The sequence below is a fragment of the Pelecanus crispus genome, chromosome 12 (assembly GCF_030463565.1).
Source record: "Pelecanus crispus isolate bPelCri1 chromosome 12, bPelCri1.pri, whole genome shotgun sequence".
In the NCBI taxonomy this organism is placed as follows: Eukaryota; Metazoa; Chordata; class Aves; order Pelecaniformes; family Pelecanidae; genus Pelecanus; species Pelecanus crispus.
In genome coordinates, this window is record NC_134654.1 from 6,608,253 (window position 1) to 6,625,071 (window position 16,819).

A 16,819-nucleotide genomic window follows, 5' to 3' on the forward strand; every position below is an offset into this window, starting at 1 on the left:
GCGGCCCCGGACGGGGCGGGACGGGGCGGGGCCGCGGGCGGCGGCGGGCGATGGCGGAGCCGTGGCGGGGAGCGGAGCCGCTGTGGCGGACGCCGCCGGGCCGCCTGGCCCCGCCGCACATCTACCGCATGGCCGGGGCGCTGGGCGCCGAGCTGCGCCGCCTCTCCGGCCGCTTCGGGCCCGAGGCCGTGGCCGGGCTGGTGCCGCCCGTCGTGCGGCTGCTGGAGCTGCTGGAGGCGCTGGTGGCCCCGGCGGGCGCCGAGGGGGAGGCGGCGGCCGGGCGGCAGGAGGCGGAGGTGAGCGGGGCGGGGGGGCTCGTCTGACCCTGCTTCCTTCGGCGGTCCCCTCCGCGGTGGCAGCGACCCGCGCTTGTCCTCCAGGAGTCCCCGTGGGGGACAGCGCTGACCCGGCTGTCCCCGGGGCTGACCCTGACCCCTGGGGTGGCTGTGACCCGGCTGTCCCCGGGGCTGACCCTGACCCCTGGGGTGGCTGTGACCCGGCTGTCCCCGGGGCTGTCCCCGACCCCTGGGGTGGCTCTGACCCGGCTGTCCCTGGGGCTGACCCTGACCCCTGGGGTGGCTGTGACCCGGCTGTCCCCGGGGCTGTCCCCGACCCCTGGGGTGGCTCTGACCCGGCTGTCCCCGGGGGCTGTCCCCGACCCCTGGGGTGGCTGTGACCCGGCTGTCCCTGGGGCTGACCCTGACCCCTGGGGTGGCTGTGACCCGGCTGTCCCCGGGGCTGTCCCCGACCCCTGGGGTGGCTCTGACCCGGCTGTCCCCGGGGGCTGTCCCCGACCCCTGGGGTGGCTGTGACCCGGCTGTCCCCGGGGCTGACCCTGACCCCTGGGATGGCTCTGACCCGGCTGTCCCCGGGGCTGTCCCCGACCCCTGGGGTGGCTCTGACCCGGCTGTCCCCGGGGGCTGTCCCTGACTCCTGGGACGGCTCCGACCTGGCTGTCCCCGGGGGCTGTCCCTGACCCCTGGGATGGCTCTGACCCAGCTGTCCCCGACCCCTGGGACGGCTCCGACCCGGCTGTCCCCGGGGGCTGTCCCTGACCCCTGGGATGGCTCTGACCCAGCTGTCCCCAGCCCCTGGGATGGCTCTGACCCAGCTGTCCCCATCCCCCAGGACCCGGAGCAGAGGCTGTGGGAGGCCGAGCGCCGGGAGCGAGCCCTGCACGGCCGCCTGGCCCGCCTGGAGGAGCAGAACCAGCAGCTCCTGGGGCAGCTTGCGGAGAGCCAGTCCCAGGAAGGTGGGTGTCCTGGTGGGTTCAGGGTCCCCTGCCACCATGGGGCATTCCCATGGGGGACAGTGGGCTGCATACAGGGCTGAACCTCCTCTATGATGCCCAGCCCTGGAGACCTGTCCCACCAGGGAGCCTGAGCGCTGTCCTGTTCTGCAGGCCACAGGGACCCCAAAAGCCCAGAGCAGCCCCCAGGAGGGTGGTGGGGGCAGACACAGGGTGCAGGCTGTCGTTGCCAGCACAAGAATGCGTCGGGCACAGCCTAAAACTCTCAGCTCCCCTCTTTCCACTGTTCCTACTCTGCTGTCTACCAGGAACGATGGTAGAGCGATGCTTTGCAGAAGCATCAAGAAACCCCATAGTGTTGTGGGGTCAGGGGAGTGCTCGGGTCCCGAGGGCCACTCACGCCTGTCCGCCTGTGTCTGGGCTCAGATAGGACGGCGCGGAAGGAGCGGGAGGTGATGCTGCGGCTGAAGGAGGTGGTGGACAAGCAGAGGGATGAGCTTCGTGCCCAGGCCCACGAGATCATCTGCAAGAGCCGAGACACAGAGGCGGTGAGCGTGTGGGAGCTCGCGGGTGTGGTGTGCGAAGGGCCTGGGGACCTGCTTTGATGTCACCTCGCCCTGGGGCTGTCGCAGTGGCTGGTGAGCCTGCTGGGGCACATGCCTTTCCCGTGGCTCTCCATGCGCTGCTGTCCCTGGGTGGGGGCCCAGAGCTGATGCCGTGCCTCAACTCTCGGCTGCCCCGGGTCCTCCAGCTGCAGGAGCAACTGCATCGCTTCATGGCCATGAACGAGGACCTGCGTCACAAGGTGGCCGTGGTGCAGGCTCAGCTCAAGAGTGCGCTGGAGAAGAAGTCAGACCTGGAGGCCGCGATGCTGCAAACCCAGAGGGAAATGAGCAGGAGGAGCAGGACCACCTCTGAGATCCGGCAGCCAAAGCCCAGCCTGGTGAGTCCGAGCCCTTGGCCCTGCTGCTGCAGGGCATCGCTAACGCTGATCCGACCTTCCCGTCCTGCGTGGGGCTCCTGGCACGCCTGGACCTGCCGGCTGCCAGCAGGACACGGCCACTCAAGTAAGACCCACTGCTGAAAATTGACCAGTGAATTGAACGGTGCGGTGTCTGCAATGCCAATAATACGTTGTCCCTAAAAATTGGTAGGGGTGGAGGCAGGAGCGAGCAAGGCGAGGTGATGGGAGGAAAAGCCAGGTGGGACTCAGAGGATGAGGAGGGTTTGCCACGTGTGGTGATGGGTGGCACGTGCTGGCTGAGCTGGGGAGCCATCGTGGTCCGTGGAGGGCTGTGGCAGCTCCAGACCAGCAAACTCATTCCTGAGACTTCCATCTCTGCCTGCACGTGGCACCCAGCCTTTGGGCGGGGGCTTTGGGGTCTCCATTTGCCTGCTGACTCTCTCTCTGTCCCTGCAGGAAGAAGCACCGTCACCCGCGGAGGAGCCGCAGCACCAGGACGTGGACGCGGGCAGGAGCCCTGCTCACTGCTGCTTCTCCAGGGAAGAGCTGCAGCAGATCCTGCAAGAGCGGAACGAGCTCAAGACCAACCTGTTCTTGGTGCAGGAGGAGCTGGCCTATTACCAGCGGTGAGTCCTGCCATGGCAGCCTGGGGCAGCGAGCTGTGTCCCTCCTGTCCCTGCAACCACCCGTGGCCCGTCAGAGGCACGGTCGGGGCGGATTTCTTTGCCAGGCTCTCAGTTAACCAGCTGGCTGCTTTTTGGCAGGGAGCTGCTGAACGAAGAGAGAGTTCCCAGCTTCTTCTTGGATGCAATGAAGTCGACTATCAAAAGGCAGAGAAAAAAAATCAGAGCGAAAATGCTGGGAACGGTGGAGGAGTCGGCGAGCAGGTGAGTCCTGCTCACCAGGAGGGAGGACCGGAGCCTCCTGTGCAGGGTGGATGCCAGCTGGTGGCTCCGGTATTTCTGTGCGGTGCGACACCCTGGAAGGGAACTCCCCCAGGCCAAGAGCTGCCTCCTCCCTGCCTCCCAAAGATCAAAGGTTTATTGTCTGCAATGGATATCTTGCTCTGGCTTAGCCCTGGGAGCACCGCAGGGGCTGGGCTTTTCTCTGCTGCCACTCACGTGTCCCTGTCACCAGTCACACATGGCCTGGCCAAATGCCACTCGTCCCTGCATGGACGTGGCAAAAGGGAGGCGAGGTGGTGGCACTGGCACCACGGGACAAGGCAGGCTGGCCCCTGCGCCGTACGGGTGGAGGCTGTCCAGCAGAGAGCCTTTGAAGATGACAGTAGAGATGTTCCTCGGAGGCTCCGCGAGACGTTCGTGGGCAGCATTGGCTCCAACAGACTTCACACGATGGGGCGGGGAGGACCCTGCCGGGCACCAGCCCCGGCTCTGCGTGTCTGTCAGCGGCGAGCAGCGAAGCCTGCGCTAGAGCTGCCGTATGGCACGGGGGGAGCTGGATCTCACTGGCTTTTAGGGGCTTTAATAAAGGTCTGAAGGGGGCTGAGCTCTTCTGTGCTACTGCAACCTGCTGCTTGCTCGCGTCGGGGGTCTCTGCTGGCAGCGGGGGGCTCTGGGGGTGTTGGGTCCTGCCTGCTCGCCTGCCTGCCTGGCGAGGATAGCTGCTGCCATGTGGTCGCCTCTCGTGTGTCACCCTGCTCCCCTGCTCAAGGCCTGGCTGTCACCTGCCTCGGTGCCTGGCTGTCACCTGCCTCGGCCCCAAGCCACGGCCGGTGGTGCCAATTGTCACGTTGTTCCCCTGGAGAAGCGTGCGCTTGCCGTGTGGGGCGAGATGCCTAAAGACTTCACTGCTGTGGCAACCAGGGACGCAGCGTCCGCTGACCAAGCGCCGGGGGTTTGCAGCCGGTAGCTGAAGAGCCCCGTGGCAGAGATCACCAAGCCAGGGCTGGGCTTGCCGTGACACATGGCTGTGTCTGGGACACGAGCGTGGCTACAGCTGGCTGCGGCTTCGTGGCAGGTCACAGCCCAGCGGGGATTCGTGGGGACAGCAGCTCCGGTCCGTGTGCCCCTGGCTCCGCGGCTGCCTCCGCACGTGCGGCTCTGACGCTGCTTGGGAGGGAGCCCCGGGGTGGCTCTGGCACTCGCTCCGGGCGAGCCTGTGGCTCAGCGCAGGTTTTTTCCTTCACTCCTTTGTGCTGCAGCGATGAAGATGAGGGCTCCTGGCTCCCAGCTCACGGTGCAGACTCTGTGGATGCTCAGCCTCCCGAATCCAAAATTAGGAGCTTGTAAGTTTGCTCCCATGCTCCGGTGCTGCTGGGGATGGGTGGCTTTGCCGGCGGAGAGGAGGTTTGGGGCTCTGCTGTGGGCCCGGTGCCTGTGCCGCAGGGTACGACAGGGATGGAGCCGGGCTGCCCGCCGTGGGGCTGGCAGGGATGCTGCCGCAGCGGGGTTGGCTCGGGGGGATCTGCCTTGGAAGCCAGCATGGGCAGGCCTGGCTGCCGCCGCAGGGGTGCTGCACGCTCCCGGGGGCTCGCAGCCGAGCTGCGTCCCACTGCTGCTACCAAACGCGGAGGGAGGTTGGGATCTGGCTGCTTCCCTGGGAAGGCTCTTCTCGCCCACGGCTGTTATCTCCTCTCCCTGCAGTTTTGGGCTGTGGTATCAGGGCAGCAGCAAAGACCCCCCCGCATCCAGCTGCTCTGGAGCCTGGGAAATCATCGATTCGCTGGACACACACCTGGAGCCAGAGGGAGAGAGCAAGCCGGCAGCCAGCTCCCCCGACAGAGCCACGCCGGCCCTCTGACCCCACCTGAACGGGAGCCGGATCTGGCCTCACAGCCTGGTGACGGCGAAGCCGCAGCGTGGGCAGCCTTCCGGCAAACCCACCGGGACATTCGGCCGTGGGGTGCTGGCCTGGCATGGGACGGCTTGGCACCTCCGGGCATCTCTGCCCATCGGCTACCCTTTTGTTGTGCTCACGGCTTAACTACGGGGGTCCTGCACAGCCGTGCCTCCGCTCCCCGCTTCTCCATGCCGCTCAGCACGGCGGGGATCTGCACCCGCTTCCCGCTGCCGCACCCCAAAGGGCTCTCTCCGTCCGCTGGCAGCTCTTTCTGCCAAGCACCTCTGCTCACAGCCCAGGATCCCGTCACCGGATCCTGCCCTGCGGGGGTATTTCACTTCACCCCTTTCCACTCATACCTCCCCGCTATTCCTGCAACGTGAAGGTCAAGTCGGGCTGCCTGGGCTGGCTGGCTGGGTGCTGTTCCAGGGTCACCGCGTGGCTGGGAGGGTCTGGGCACGCTGCACCGGGTGTCCAAGTGCTCCCGTGCCTGGGAGCAGTCAGGATCAGCATCGCGAGTGCCACTCCTGCACTTTTCAGGCGTGGGGTGAATTGGTTTTGTACTGGGACCTCTTCCTGCTGCTACTGGGAACTGGAAGACTGGAACAATCCTCGTGTTCACAGGGGCGAGTCGGTCCCCTCGGGTCAGGTACTTTCTAGCTCTAGAACTGGAGTCAGAAATAAATGTCTCTTGTTTCTCCTCCGAGGCAGCCGCTGCGGCCTCCGCTCTGTCCTTGCTTGGGAAGGGCTGGGTGATGCTGCCAGGCTTCGGGCGCAGTTCTCCAGCGCAGCCGTCGCTTTTCGTGCGCCGATGCAAAGGGCTGTGGCCGGCTGTGCTGTGCCAGACCCTGGACCCCCTTTTTGGGGGGGGGTGTCAGCTACGATGGGGAGCGGGGCTACAGGGGCTGCAGCGCTGGGCGCGGACGAGTTAAGTCCTGCGTGGTGGGGGGAGCAGCGCGCTTCCAGCCCAGGGCCCCCCCCCCCCCCCGCTGAGCCGGCCTTGGGTAGGAAAAAGGTGTTTCCTGTGCATTTGCTGACACAAAGCTCTGGGGGAGACAGCAAGGTGGGATGGCGGCCAGCAGCGGCTCAAAGGCCAGCGTGGGGTATGCTGTGTCCTGGGGGGGGGGGCGTGGGGACCCCATTTCTCAGCCTCTGCCAGGGGTCGGCAGCACCGTGGGGCAGGATCACAGGGGTCGGGGCAGGGGGAGGCAGCAGACACCTCATGTGGGTTGGGGGGGACGTTGGTTAGAATACTTTTTGGGGCAATGGAGGATGGCACAGGGGGAGCAGGATGACTGCAGGTGAGGTGTTCGGGTGGGTGCCAACACCCATGTAGCTGTGCCAAGCCTCCGACCACCCGTTCCTGCTACCAGGGTGGCAGCAAGGGCCAAAAATAGCCCGTGTGGCAGTGTTCCCTGCCTCCCCCTCCCCGCCGCACCCCTGACGTCTGGATTGGGGCGCCTCCTCCCGCGTTTCCTCAGGAAGAAACCCAAGGCTGGTGGGAGGAAGAGGCCGCACCACGGGAGGGACGGGACAGACGGGACAGACGGACGCCAGTGTGGGGCTGGGGAGCTGCCGGGACTTGGGCCCTCGTGCCCCATCAGGATGGGGAGCACCCGGCCCATCCTCTGCCTCCAGCTGTGGCTGTGGGTGCAGAGCTCTGCCCAGGAGCTTGACCCCGATGGCAGGAACGTCTGCAGGTAGGTGCCATGGGGGTCCCTGCTCACGCCCCTCCACCTCCTGGGGCCTCTCAGTAGCCCCAAGGGGGTCATCATCCGTTTGTCCTTCCATGGACGGAGATCTGCAGCCTGGCATCGCGTGGGCACCGAGACTGGGGTGATGCTGGGGAGTGTGGTTGGGGCACACACAGGTATTTGGGGCACCCAGACCCCTTCTCTAGGGGTTATTTCTCATGCACCTGCAGTGCACAGGGCAACGGGGATGCGGGAGCGTTGGTAAAACTTTCATCGTGCACCAGATGGGAAACACAGGCATAGCAAACCCCAAAAGGGCTTTTGGAGCTGCCGTCCCCTCCGTTTTGCTGCTACGTTGCCTCTCCCGTTGGTCTTGCCATTAATGGCAGCGCCTTTGGTTGCCTTCGCTTCAGTGTCTTTTTTCTGAGTTGCTGGCGAAGCTTTGAGCTGCTCCCAGAGCATCAGGGACCCAGCACGGGCTCCGTAGCGGCAGTCTCCTGGCAGAGCCAGACAGGTCTGCCCCACCGCCCAGCCCCACCGCCCACTCCGGCTGCAGCCTCTTAAATTTCCTTCTATTTTGCTGGTTTCCTTCCGGAGCAATGCCCCCAGGGCCGCGCCGCCTCCCCACACCCACCGGGCCCAGCCAGGGCGAGCACCCGCGTTCGCTTTGCCTTAACCGAAGCTGCGAAGCTGCATGCGAACGCAGGCCGGCCCCGGCACCCCCCGCCCCAGCTGACGGCCCCTGGGTCTTTCCCGCAGGCTCTCCACTGGCCCAGCGTGCTGTCCCGGCTGGAAGCAGGAAGGGCGGGAGTGCACGGCCGGTGAGTGATGGATGGTGACGAAGCCCAAAGCTGGGTCGCTGCGCTCGGCCGGGTGGCTCCTCCATGGCGCTGGGTGTTGGGGGAAGCCCTACAGCTCTCCCCGAGCAGCGGTGGTGGGGTCCTGCGCCATGGGGACCCCCAAACGCCCACTGAGCAAGCTGCTAATGGTGCTGTGGCTTGGATGGATGGATGGAGCGGGAAGCGGGGTGGTGGTTTCCCCGGGAAGGCTGTCTCTGCGGGAGGTGGCCGGGTGGCGAGCGGTCCGGCAGAGTGGTGTGAGCCCGGGGGACACCGTCGTGTGCTGACACGGCTGCCGTGCCGCCGACAGCACTGTGCGAGGGGGAGGATGCCTGCGGGGTGGACGAGGTGTGCGTGAGACCTGGGCTTTGCCTCTGCAAACCCGGCTTCTTTGGAGCAGACTGCAGTTCCCGTGAGTATGTCCTCAGGGCTCAGCCCTCACCACCCCCTTTGCCAGCCTGGATGCTCGGCGGGGGGCTGCCAGGCTTCCCCATCACACCCCATCCTCGCCGTCTCCTTCCCTTCGCAGGCTGCCCCGAGCAGTACTGGGGCCCCGACTGCAAGCGGAGATGCCAGTGCCACCCCAACGGGCGCTGCGACCCGGCGAGCGGGCGCTGCACCTGCGACCCCAACCACTGGGGAGGGCTCTGCCAGTTCCCTTGCCAGTGCGGCCCCCACGGCCGCTGTGACCCCCTCACCGGCGCCTGCCGCTGCCAGCCGGGCTGGTGGGCACCCACCTGCAAGAAGCAATGTCAGTGCAACCCCGCCAGCTCCCACTGCGACCCGCTCACCGGCCACTGCCGCTGCCTGCCGGGCTGGTGGGGCAGGAGATGCAGCTTCAAATGCTCCTGCAACCTCTCGCCCTGCGCCCAGGAGACGGGCAAGTGCGAATGCAAGGCTGGGTTTTGGGGGTCGGCGTGCCAGTGGCACTGCAACTGCTTGCACGGCTCCTGCAGCCCCCTCAGCGGGCACTGCAGCTGCAACCCCGGCTACCAGGGCAGAAGCTGCCAGGAACCCTGTCCGGCGGGGAAATACGGGTCTCAGTGTGTGCACAGGTGAGCCGGGGGCAGCGGGGGGGTCCTGCAGGTACCCAAGGGCAGCACGGGGGTCCTGCAGGTACCCAGGGGCTGCAGTGAGACCTTAGGGGGAAAGTCATCACAGTCATGTCTGTCCCTTTGACTGCGCAGGGAGGACCCATTCTGGGGGGGTTTGAGCGTCCCTGGCTGGATGCAGCATCAGTGCTGCCCCAAAAGAAACATCTGCTAATGCCAGCAGAAAGCGCTGGGGTCACCCCAAAATCTGCTCATCCTCGGTACCGCTCCCCAGGGCGATAACGCAGCAGCTCTCCCTGCTTGCCTCCTGCCCTGTTGCTGCTACAGTGCCTTAAGTGCTATAGAATATTTCCCCGTGATCCAAACTGATGCTGAATGCTGGTGTGGGGTGAAACCTGCATTTCGGGGGGACCGGGGGTGGGTGTCAAGACCTCACCGCCCCTCTGCCTGTGCAGCTGTGGGAGCTGCAAGCACAGCCAGCCCTGCTCGCCTGTGGATGGCTTCTGCCTGGCCTGCCAGCCCGGCTGGAACGGTACCCTCTGCAAGGAGCCCTGTGCACCCGGCTTCCACGGCGAGGACTGCCTCCAGCCATGTCCCCGCTGCCGGCGCGGGGAGGTCTGCGACCCAGAGACCGGGTCCTGCCCGCACTGCGAGCCCGGCTGGACGGGACCCAGGTATGCCCAGGATCGGGCCACCGATCCTTGTGGGGGGTCCCTGCTCCGGGGCGCAGCGGGCTGATGCTTTGCTCTCTGTCTTGACAGCTGCAACAGCTCCTGCCCCGCGGGCACTTTTGGCAATGGATGTCAGCTCCTCTGCCCCGAGTGCGTTGCGGGGAGCTGCGACCCCGTGTCAGGAGATTGCATCTGCCAGGCGGGCCACTGGGGAGCCAGGTAATGCGGGAGCAGGGCAGGGCCGGGGCCCCGCTCTCCCCAGGGGCATTTCCCCTCCTTTCCTCTCTCTTCCAGCTGCAACGACACCTGCCCGGAGGGTTATTTTGGCGTGAACTGTTCCTCGCCCTGCCAGTGCTCCCGGGGGACCTGCCACCCTGTGCGTGGTGACTGCGTGTTGAGTAAGAGCAACCTCAAATTTACTCCTTGGCAGTGGTCAAGGGACTGTAATATCCTTGCTGGGGACGGAGGTGCCGGGAGGTTGCAACGCAGCCTCCTGGCCCCACCACCAGTTGCCAGCTCCTGCGCTCTCCGTGCGGGGCAGCTCTATGGGCTCGGCAGCCACAGGACACGCCGACTCAACCCATCTTCTCCATGCAGGTTTTAAGGACCACGGGGCCCTGGCAGCCGCCATCCTCGTCCCTCTCCTGCTGCTGCTGCTCTGCATCGCCTGCTGTTGCTGTGGAGCTGGCCCGGCGGATGCTAGAGACAGGTATTTGTTATATTTTGCAACCTTTGATGCAAAACCCCGTCTCCCACGTCCCTTCACACCCATCTCTCCTGCGCAGGGCGGCCGTGCCGGACGATGACGTCGTGGCCCGCATGAAGCACCACGTGCGGGGGGTGCTGGCAAACCTCAGCGCTATGATGCCTTGCTTTTCCCTGGGTGGCTACAAACTTCCCAAAGTCACAGGTAAAAAACCAGAGCTGCCGACAGCCCTTCCAGCATGTCACCCCCACCCCGTGCTCTTTGCATTGTGACCATTTGGGGGGAGCCTGCACTGCCCCTCGCCCCACTGCACAGCTGGGGCAGGCGTTGCTCTCCCACCCCAGCCCTGAGCACCCCAGGGTGCCCGAGCTCAGCTGCCTGTCTTCTTCTCTCCAGTCTCCCACCACGACACAGAAATCCCCTTCAACCCCAGCTTCATTGAGCCACCGTCAGCCGCGTGGGTTTCAGACAGCTCCTTCTCCTCCTCCTTCGACACTGACAACGAGGGACCCGAGTACTCCATCCCTCCCAGAGAAGGTGACGTCCGTGGCTGCTCCTCCTCTCCCCAGCCAACCGCAGCCCTTCTGGGCTGCCTGGGGTCAATCCTGCCCTGTTTTTAACCTTGGGTGCTGGGCACAGGCAGCAATTACTTTCATACCCTCATTTTCCTGTCTGCAAGGACACACTGGGGCCATGCGTGGCCTCGTGTGATGGGACGTGCCTGGTGTGGGCAACCCCATTTCACAACCTCCTGCCGGGGAAACGTTCCCAGGGACAATCCTATTGCATCAGCCCCTGTCCCAGTGTCCCCGAGTGTGTCCCCGGGCAGGGGTGTAGCTCTGGCAGCCCTAACCCTTGCCCCTTTCTCCCGCAGGCGTCCCGCTGCTGGGGGGGGCCGAGCTGCAGGACGGGGTGTCCCCCCTTGGCGAGGCGCTCCCGGACCCATCTGCCTTCGACTCCGAGGACGTCTCACAGCCCTTTGCCATCCCCCGCACTTCCAGCATCGCCAAGGCCAAGCGGCCCTCTGTGTCCTTTGCCGAGGGGACAAAATTTGGGGCGGCGGAGACCCCCAGCCCCGGGCGGAAGCCCAAGACCCCATGGGGCCCCTCCAAGCTGTCCCCACCACTGGGGGATGTGGCAGCTGAGCCCCCCACTGAACGACCAGCCAGCGATTGCTACGAGAGCCCTGAGCCCCTTGGCAAGGGGGAGGAAAGCCACCGGCCATCTCCCCGGGCCACCCCGGGGGGACGCCGGCGGGTGGTCTCGAGCACCAGGCACGTGGCCCAGAGAGTGGAGGCTCTCGAAGCGGCTGCAAAATCCAGCAGCTGGGAGGCAAAGGGGAAGGAGCCCAACATCACCACCATCTACATGATGGTGGGAACGACCGGGCAGGACCCCAAGGCAGAGGGGGGTGGTGAGGGACCGGTCCAGGCCGTGCTCAAGCGGCTGGGCAGCTTGCAGAAGGGCAAGTGGGCTGCAAAGGAGGAGCCCAAGGTGAGGAGGAGCATCGAGGCCATCCAGAAACCGCCCCGCCGGGCCCTGGCGCAGTGCAGAGACTCGGTGAATAGCTGCAAGCAGAGGGAGAGTGTCCCGGGGGCTCCCGCTGAGCCATCCCCTGGCAAACACCAGCATCTCCCTGGAAAGAGACAGTCCTTCCTTCTCGCATCTCCCTCGCCGAAAAGCACCGGGGCCCAGGATGGGGCCAGCGATGCTGTAGGTGCCACGGAGAAAGGCAAAAGCCCTGAGTTAGTCCTCAGCCTCGAAACGAAGGGACAGGCTGCCCCGGAGGAAGAGCCAAAATACGAAAATGTGATCAGCGGCAGTGCCAATTCACCCCCTGGCCCTGCCAAGGAGCCACCGGCTGTCCCTGCAGCCACCTGAGCCGCCACCGCCGGGGCTGGGGCAGCAGGAGCCCGGGAGGCCCCTCCGACCCTGGCATGGGGGGAGCTGAGGTCCCCCTCTGAGCTGTGAACTGGAGAAGCATCAAGCCTTTCCATTGCCCCCCCTGTCCTCCGTGCTGCCTTGGTAGTGTGGACCCTCGCTGGCCGGCACAGCCAGCAGGACCGGAGACGCTGCGAGCTGCAGCGGCGGCGGCCCCGTGGCGTTGCGGTGCTTCAGGGCTGTTTTCTGCTCCCCGCTGCCCTGTGGGCCCCGTTTTGTGTCTGCCACAGCCCAGAGGGACAGCGATGCTCTGGACGCAGTGGTGGCACCTTCTAGTCCCTGTCGGCATTGGGCCTGGGGACACGTATCCTCCTCATAAACGGGAGCAGGGCTGCTGGGAGTTCAGCTGGGAAACACACGGGCAAAAACCAGTTTCGCCCCATCAGCTTTCACTTTCCCTGTCCCAGCTCTGGTCATGCTGCTCGGAACCCTTTGCTGTAAAGGTGCTTCTCACTGGTGGGGATTATTTTATGGAGCTGGGCTGGGGAGACATGATGGGCTGTCACAAACGGCTTCCGTGAAAATTAATTTTAGCTGCTTATCTCGGAGGGTATCTGGGTCTGCAGGGGTTTATCTGTGTGGCTCTGGCTTTCGTGGCAGGCTCTGGCTGCCTTTGGTCTATGTACACACGTAGCACATGAAAAGGCTTGTGGCATGGCACGGGGTTTATCAACGGCCTTTTAAACTCCACGCGATACCAAGCTGCAATTGTGCAGGAGCAAATGTGGCAGCTGGGGCGCGACCGTCAACCTGTGCACCCGGTGCTGTGCTGGCCCTGATAAGGACGAAGGCTGCACGGAAAATGGCATTTCCGCGGGTGCCCTAAGCTCCTGCTATCTCCCACGCCTCGTTCCTGCTGCTGCAACACGTCACCATGGCTGGCTGAGATGCAATGAAGGTGCTGCAGCATCTCCAGCACAGCCAGAGGACCTCGGACAGCACGGGCGAGACGGGCACAAGGGCTCTGCCCCCCGTGCAAGGAGGTAGAGGTGCCAAGGAGGATTTGCAGCGTGAACTGGTTTTAGATGTATCTAAGTGGTAGAAGTTTCTTTTATATTTTTCTGTTATTTTGCATGGCATGGAAGCCTCTGAATGAAAATTAAATTTTACCAAAGCCCTTCAGGATCTGGGTTTCCCAGCTGCCCTCCTAATCAAAGACATGGTCAGAAACATTCTGTGTGGAAACTGTCAGCAGCCTTAGGCTTTCAGGTTGGGTTTTTTTTTAATTTTCTGGTTCTGTTGAATTCTGAACTCTCACTTACGGAGCTGAGCCCAGAGCAGTGCCGGAGACTGGAGACCGGAGGGAATGCAAGTGGGCTGTGAGCGCCTGGAGCACCTACGTTGCAGGCTGCATCTCATGCGTCATGTGTGGAGCTCCGTGTGAATCCTTCTGGTCCAGCACTGCTCAGCTGGGGTTTGGGATGTTTCAGAAAACAAAGTGGGTTTTGCTTTTTCCCTTTGACTTTTTGCAGGTGCTTCTCCGCAGTGCAAGGCATCAAATCCCCCCATGGGTGAGGCTTCCAGTTTTGCAGAGCGCATGCAGCGCTCCTTCCTTCCCTGGTATCACCCGCTGCCGTGACTGTAACACCAAATATTCTGGTATACAAATAAAAATGCTCATCCTGGCAAGACTGGAGCAGCAGCCTGACCAGACCTTTGTTCTGCACAGGCTAGTTTCCATTTTGCCACTGTTTTATTACAGTGGCAGGGACAGTCCCACATTTTATTTATAAGCAGCCATTTTTTCCTAATTGGTTGGATATTTTCAGCCTGTGAGCCGAGCAGCGTTGTGCCAGAAGTGAATATCACGTGAGCCGGTTTGCCGCGGGTACGGCGTGTAAATAGCTGACAGCAGCCCAACAGCCTTCCCTGACGCTGAAAAAAGCACCCAGCTTTGAGAAAACGCTGCTGCTGCTGCAAGAACCTTTCATGTTCAGGGGCTGATCTGTGAGGCAGGATGTTTCCCCTGCCTGAAGATGAAGCATCTTCACCCTGTCTGGGCGGTGCAAGCAAAACAAGCGGTGGATTTTCAGCGTGTGGCTGCCCATGCACACGCCTGCAGCATGGTTGCGCTGGTGTCTTCTTGTTAGGGATGCTTCGGGCTGGCTTTGCTGTGGTTTTAATTCTGGATGCGGAAGGTCTGCGAGCCAGAGCTGGCGGGTGAGGGAGGGGTTAATGTCTTCCCGTGCTGGATGTCTGACTTTCCAAATCCCACTGCAGTGGTTTGAAGCCAGCCGGTGGGAAGCGGTTCCAGTATGCAGGCATCCGTGCTCTCTGCTGGGGCAGCTCTTGGCCTCCTGGAGGTAGGAAGAGAGGTTCGAGCCATCCCCCGTGGCCACAGGGGTCTGTCCCCCGTCACCACAGCCTTGTCATCTCCTTTCCCAAACCATCTGAGCTCTGCCTTCGAAGAGGACCACGTCGTTTACCCCAGTGGCTCTGTCCGAGCCTGCTGAGGACCTCCCTGCGTGGCCAGGCAGGAGCTGTCACCTCCCTTCCAGTCTAAACTCATTCCCGGCCAGTTTCTATAAACGTGTCTTTGTGCCAGTGCTGTTCTTCAGCTTCACTTTATGGTTTTTTCTCTCCACGATGTTTACTCAGTCCCCGGGGTGTATTTATAGATGGCAGCAGATCACCTGATAGCTTCTTTTCTCCTTCTAGGATAGGAAAACTGAGCTCCCCACGCTCTCGCTGCAGCAAAGGGTTCCCGTGTCCCCGAACAGCCTCTGAGCCCTCCTCGTGCTCCTTCCCGCCGCAGTTCATGCTTCTTGGACACGGTGCCCAGGTCTGGGTGCTGAGGTCTCCCGGGGCCTCGTGCTGTCCCAGCCTTCCTCTACCACTGCTAAAAACACGGTGCCGATCCACGCTGCCTTGATTTCTTTGGGCTTTTTGTTTGTTTGTTTGCTTTGGCTGAAATCCACTTTCCAGCTGTTGCAAGGTTTGACCCTTATCCCACAAGCTGGGGCCCAGAAGTTTCCTCCTCCCACCCACTGCAGCCTGCCCCTTTCTCAGGGATGCAGCGGCGGGTGCATGTCCGTCTGTCCGGGCTCTCAGCTCCTTGTTGAGTGACTCAGAGATGTGTACCTGCCACAGGCGCTGTTTTCATCTCCTTCGGCCGAGAAAAAATCCCCTGTAATGATTTCCAGGGATATATGGCCACCGCCTCTGGCCCAGGACGTCGCTGACGAGCGACGGGTTTATAGCAGGACTAGAAATCCCGCAGAGGAACGCTGTGAAAAATAATTTAGCATAAAAAGAGGGCAGAGCTCCGGTGGGCTGGGATGCAAAGCCGCTCTCGTGCCGTGCAGTGGTTTTACGTTTACTGCACAAAACTGCTCTCTGTGCTCGTGGGCCGGGGCATCTCCAGGGCTGGTTGCCCCCAGCCCGGCCGTGCCGTGCCGTGCCGTGCCGTGCCGGCGGTCAGCCCCGGGCTGTGTGTCGGTTGCCTGCTCCCCAAATGGCTTTTTAACGGGGGCCAGCTTCTCCGCTCCCTCCTCGGGCGGGGGAGCGGGGCGGGCGGGCTTCGCAGGACGGGTCCGGTGCCCGTAACCGTAGCGGCGGCGAAATAACGGGGGTGTTGTTGTGCTGTTCGCTGTCACCGAAATGGCTCCGTGCGCTCGGCTGGGGCCGTACGAGCAAAAGCCGTTCGGTGGCGAGCGCGGTGCGGCTCTCCCGGCTGCCGCCCGGGGCCGGCGGAGACCGGCAGCAGCCGGCACCAAACCCCGCGGGGAATTTCCCGCTGGCCCTGCGGGACCGCGCCGTGCCGGCAGGCGGGGCGGGCGGCGGGGCCGGCGGGGCCTCGTCCCGCTCCGCGCCCGGCATCGCCTCCCGCCGCCGGCGGGACCCCGTTTCCCTCCCTTTTCCCGGGAAGGCGGCGAGTCCCATCGCCGCTCGGGTGTCGCGGTCCCCGGGGTGCGGGGAGCCTCGGGGGGGGTGCCTGTGTGTTTCACGCTCCCCGCGGAGGGTGCCCCCCCCTCCCGCCCTGCCCGTGCCCAGCCCCGCCGCGGGCTCCGGCCGCGGGAACAACGGTTTCTGCGCCGGGGTGCGTGTGGCCGCCCCGGCCGGGAGAGGGCAGGTGCAGCCCGGTGCGTGACTACGGGGGGCACCGGGGGAGGGGACGGGGGTGGGTACCGGGAGGGAAGGGGGGGGGGGTGGTGTAGCGGGGGGGCGCGCGGTCCGGCACGCGCCCCGGCGGCAGCGGCGCGCGCTGCTCGGGGCCCCGCAGCGGGCGCGGTGATTGGCCGGGGCGACGACCAATCAGCGGCGGCGCCTGTTTGCCTCAGAGGACGGATAAAAACCCCGGGTGGGAGCGCGGCGGCGCGGAGCGGGGGCGCGGCGGAGGGTGAGCGGCGGGGAGGGGGCGCGGGAGTGGGGGGAGAGCGGGGTGGGGTTTGCATCGGAGGGGGGGCAGCGGGGGTGCGTGAGGGGGTTTGTGGGGAGGGAGCGGGGGAGCAGGGGGCGTTGGGGGGGGTGGTCAGGGGGCGAGGGGGTGTATGGGGGGTCGTGCGTGGGAGTGGCATGTCTGGGAGGAAGAGGGGGGTTGATGGGGAAGAGCCGGGTGCGTGGGGGGGCTGTGGGTAGGGAGCGGGGTGCGCTGCGGGGTTCGTTGGGGAAGGAGGGAGTGGGGTGCAGCGGGGCTGTTTTGGGAGAGCTGGGGGTGTGGGGGGGTTGTGGGTAGGGAGGGGGTGTGTTGGGGAAGAGTGGGGTGCGTGGGGCCGTGACTGGTGGGGGAGAGGGGGGGCTGCACCTCTTGCCACGGAGGGGATCTGTGCTGAGGAAGGGCGTGTGGGAGTGGGGAGGGGGCTTGCGGGTGCAGGGATGAGGAAGAGGAGGCGGTGGAGGAAATGCGTCGAGGGCTGTGCTGGGGGAGCAGGCCTGTGTGGTGGGTGGGTGGGTGTGCGTGG

General features: G+C 64.4%; 2 protein-coding genes across 2 annotated transcripts; both read left to right on the plus strand.

Moving 5' to 3' along the window:
* Positions 1–50: 50 nt before the first annotated feature.
* Positions 51–4,976, plus strand: RILP (Rab interacting lysosomal protein). Its single transcript, XM_075719992.1, has 8 exons — positions 51–296; positions 1,129–1,252; positions 1,676–1,797; positions 2,001–2,192; positions 2,670–2,839; positions 2,978–3,100; positions 4,378–4,461; positions 4,820–4,976. The coding sequence occupies exons 1-8, from the start codon at positions 51–53 to the stop codon at positions 4,974–4,976; spliced, it is 1,218 nt and encodes a 405-aa protein (XP_075576107.1).
* Positions 4,977–6,620: 1,644 nt separating this feature from the next.
* SCARF1 (scavenger receptor class F member 1) lies at positions 6,621–11,858 on the plus strand. Its single transcript, XM_075720013.1, has 11 exons — positions 6,621–6,715; positions 7,469–7,530; positions 7,859–7,960; positions 8,078–8,603; positions 9,056–9,274; positions 9,362–9,490; positions 9,566–9,669; positions 9,869–9,980; positions 10,057–10,181; positions 10,374–10,514; positions 10,852–11,858. The coding sequence occupies exons 1-11, from the start codon at positions 6,621–6,623 to the stop codon at positions 11,856–11,858; spliced, it is 2,622 nt and encodes an 873-aa protein (XP_075576128.1).
* The last annotated feature ends 4,961 nt before the right edge of the window (positions 11,859–16,819 follow it).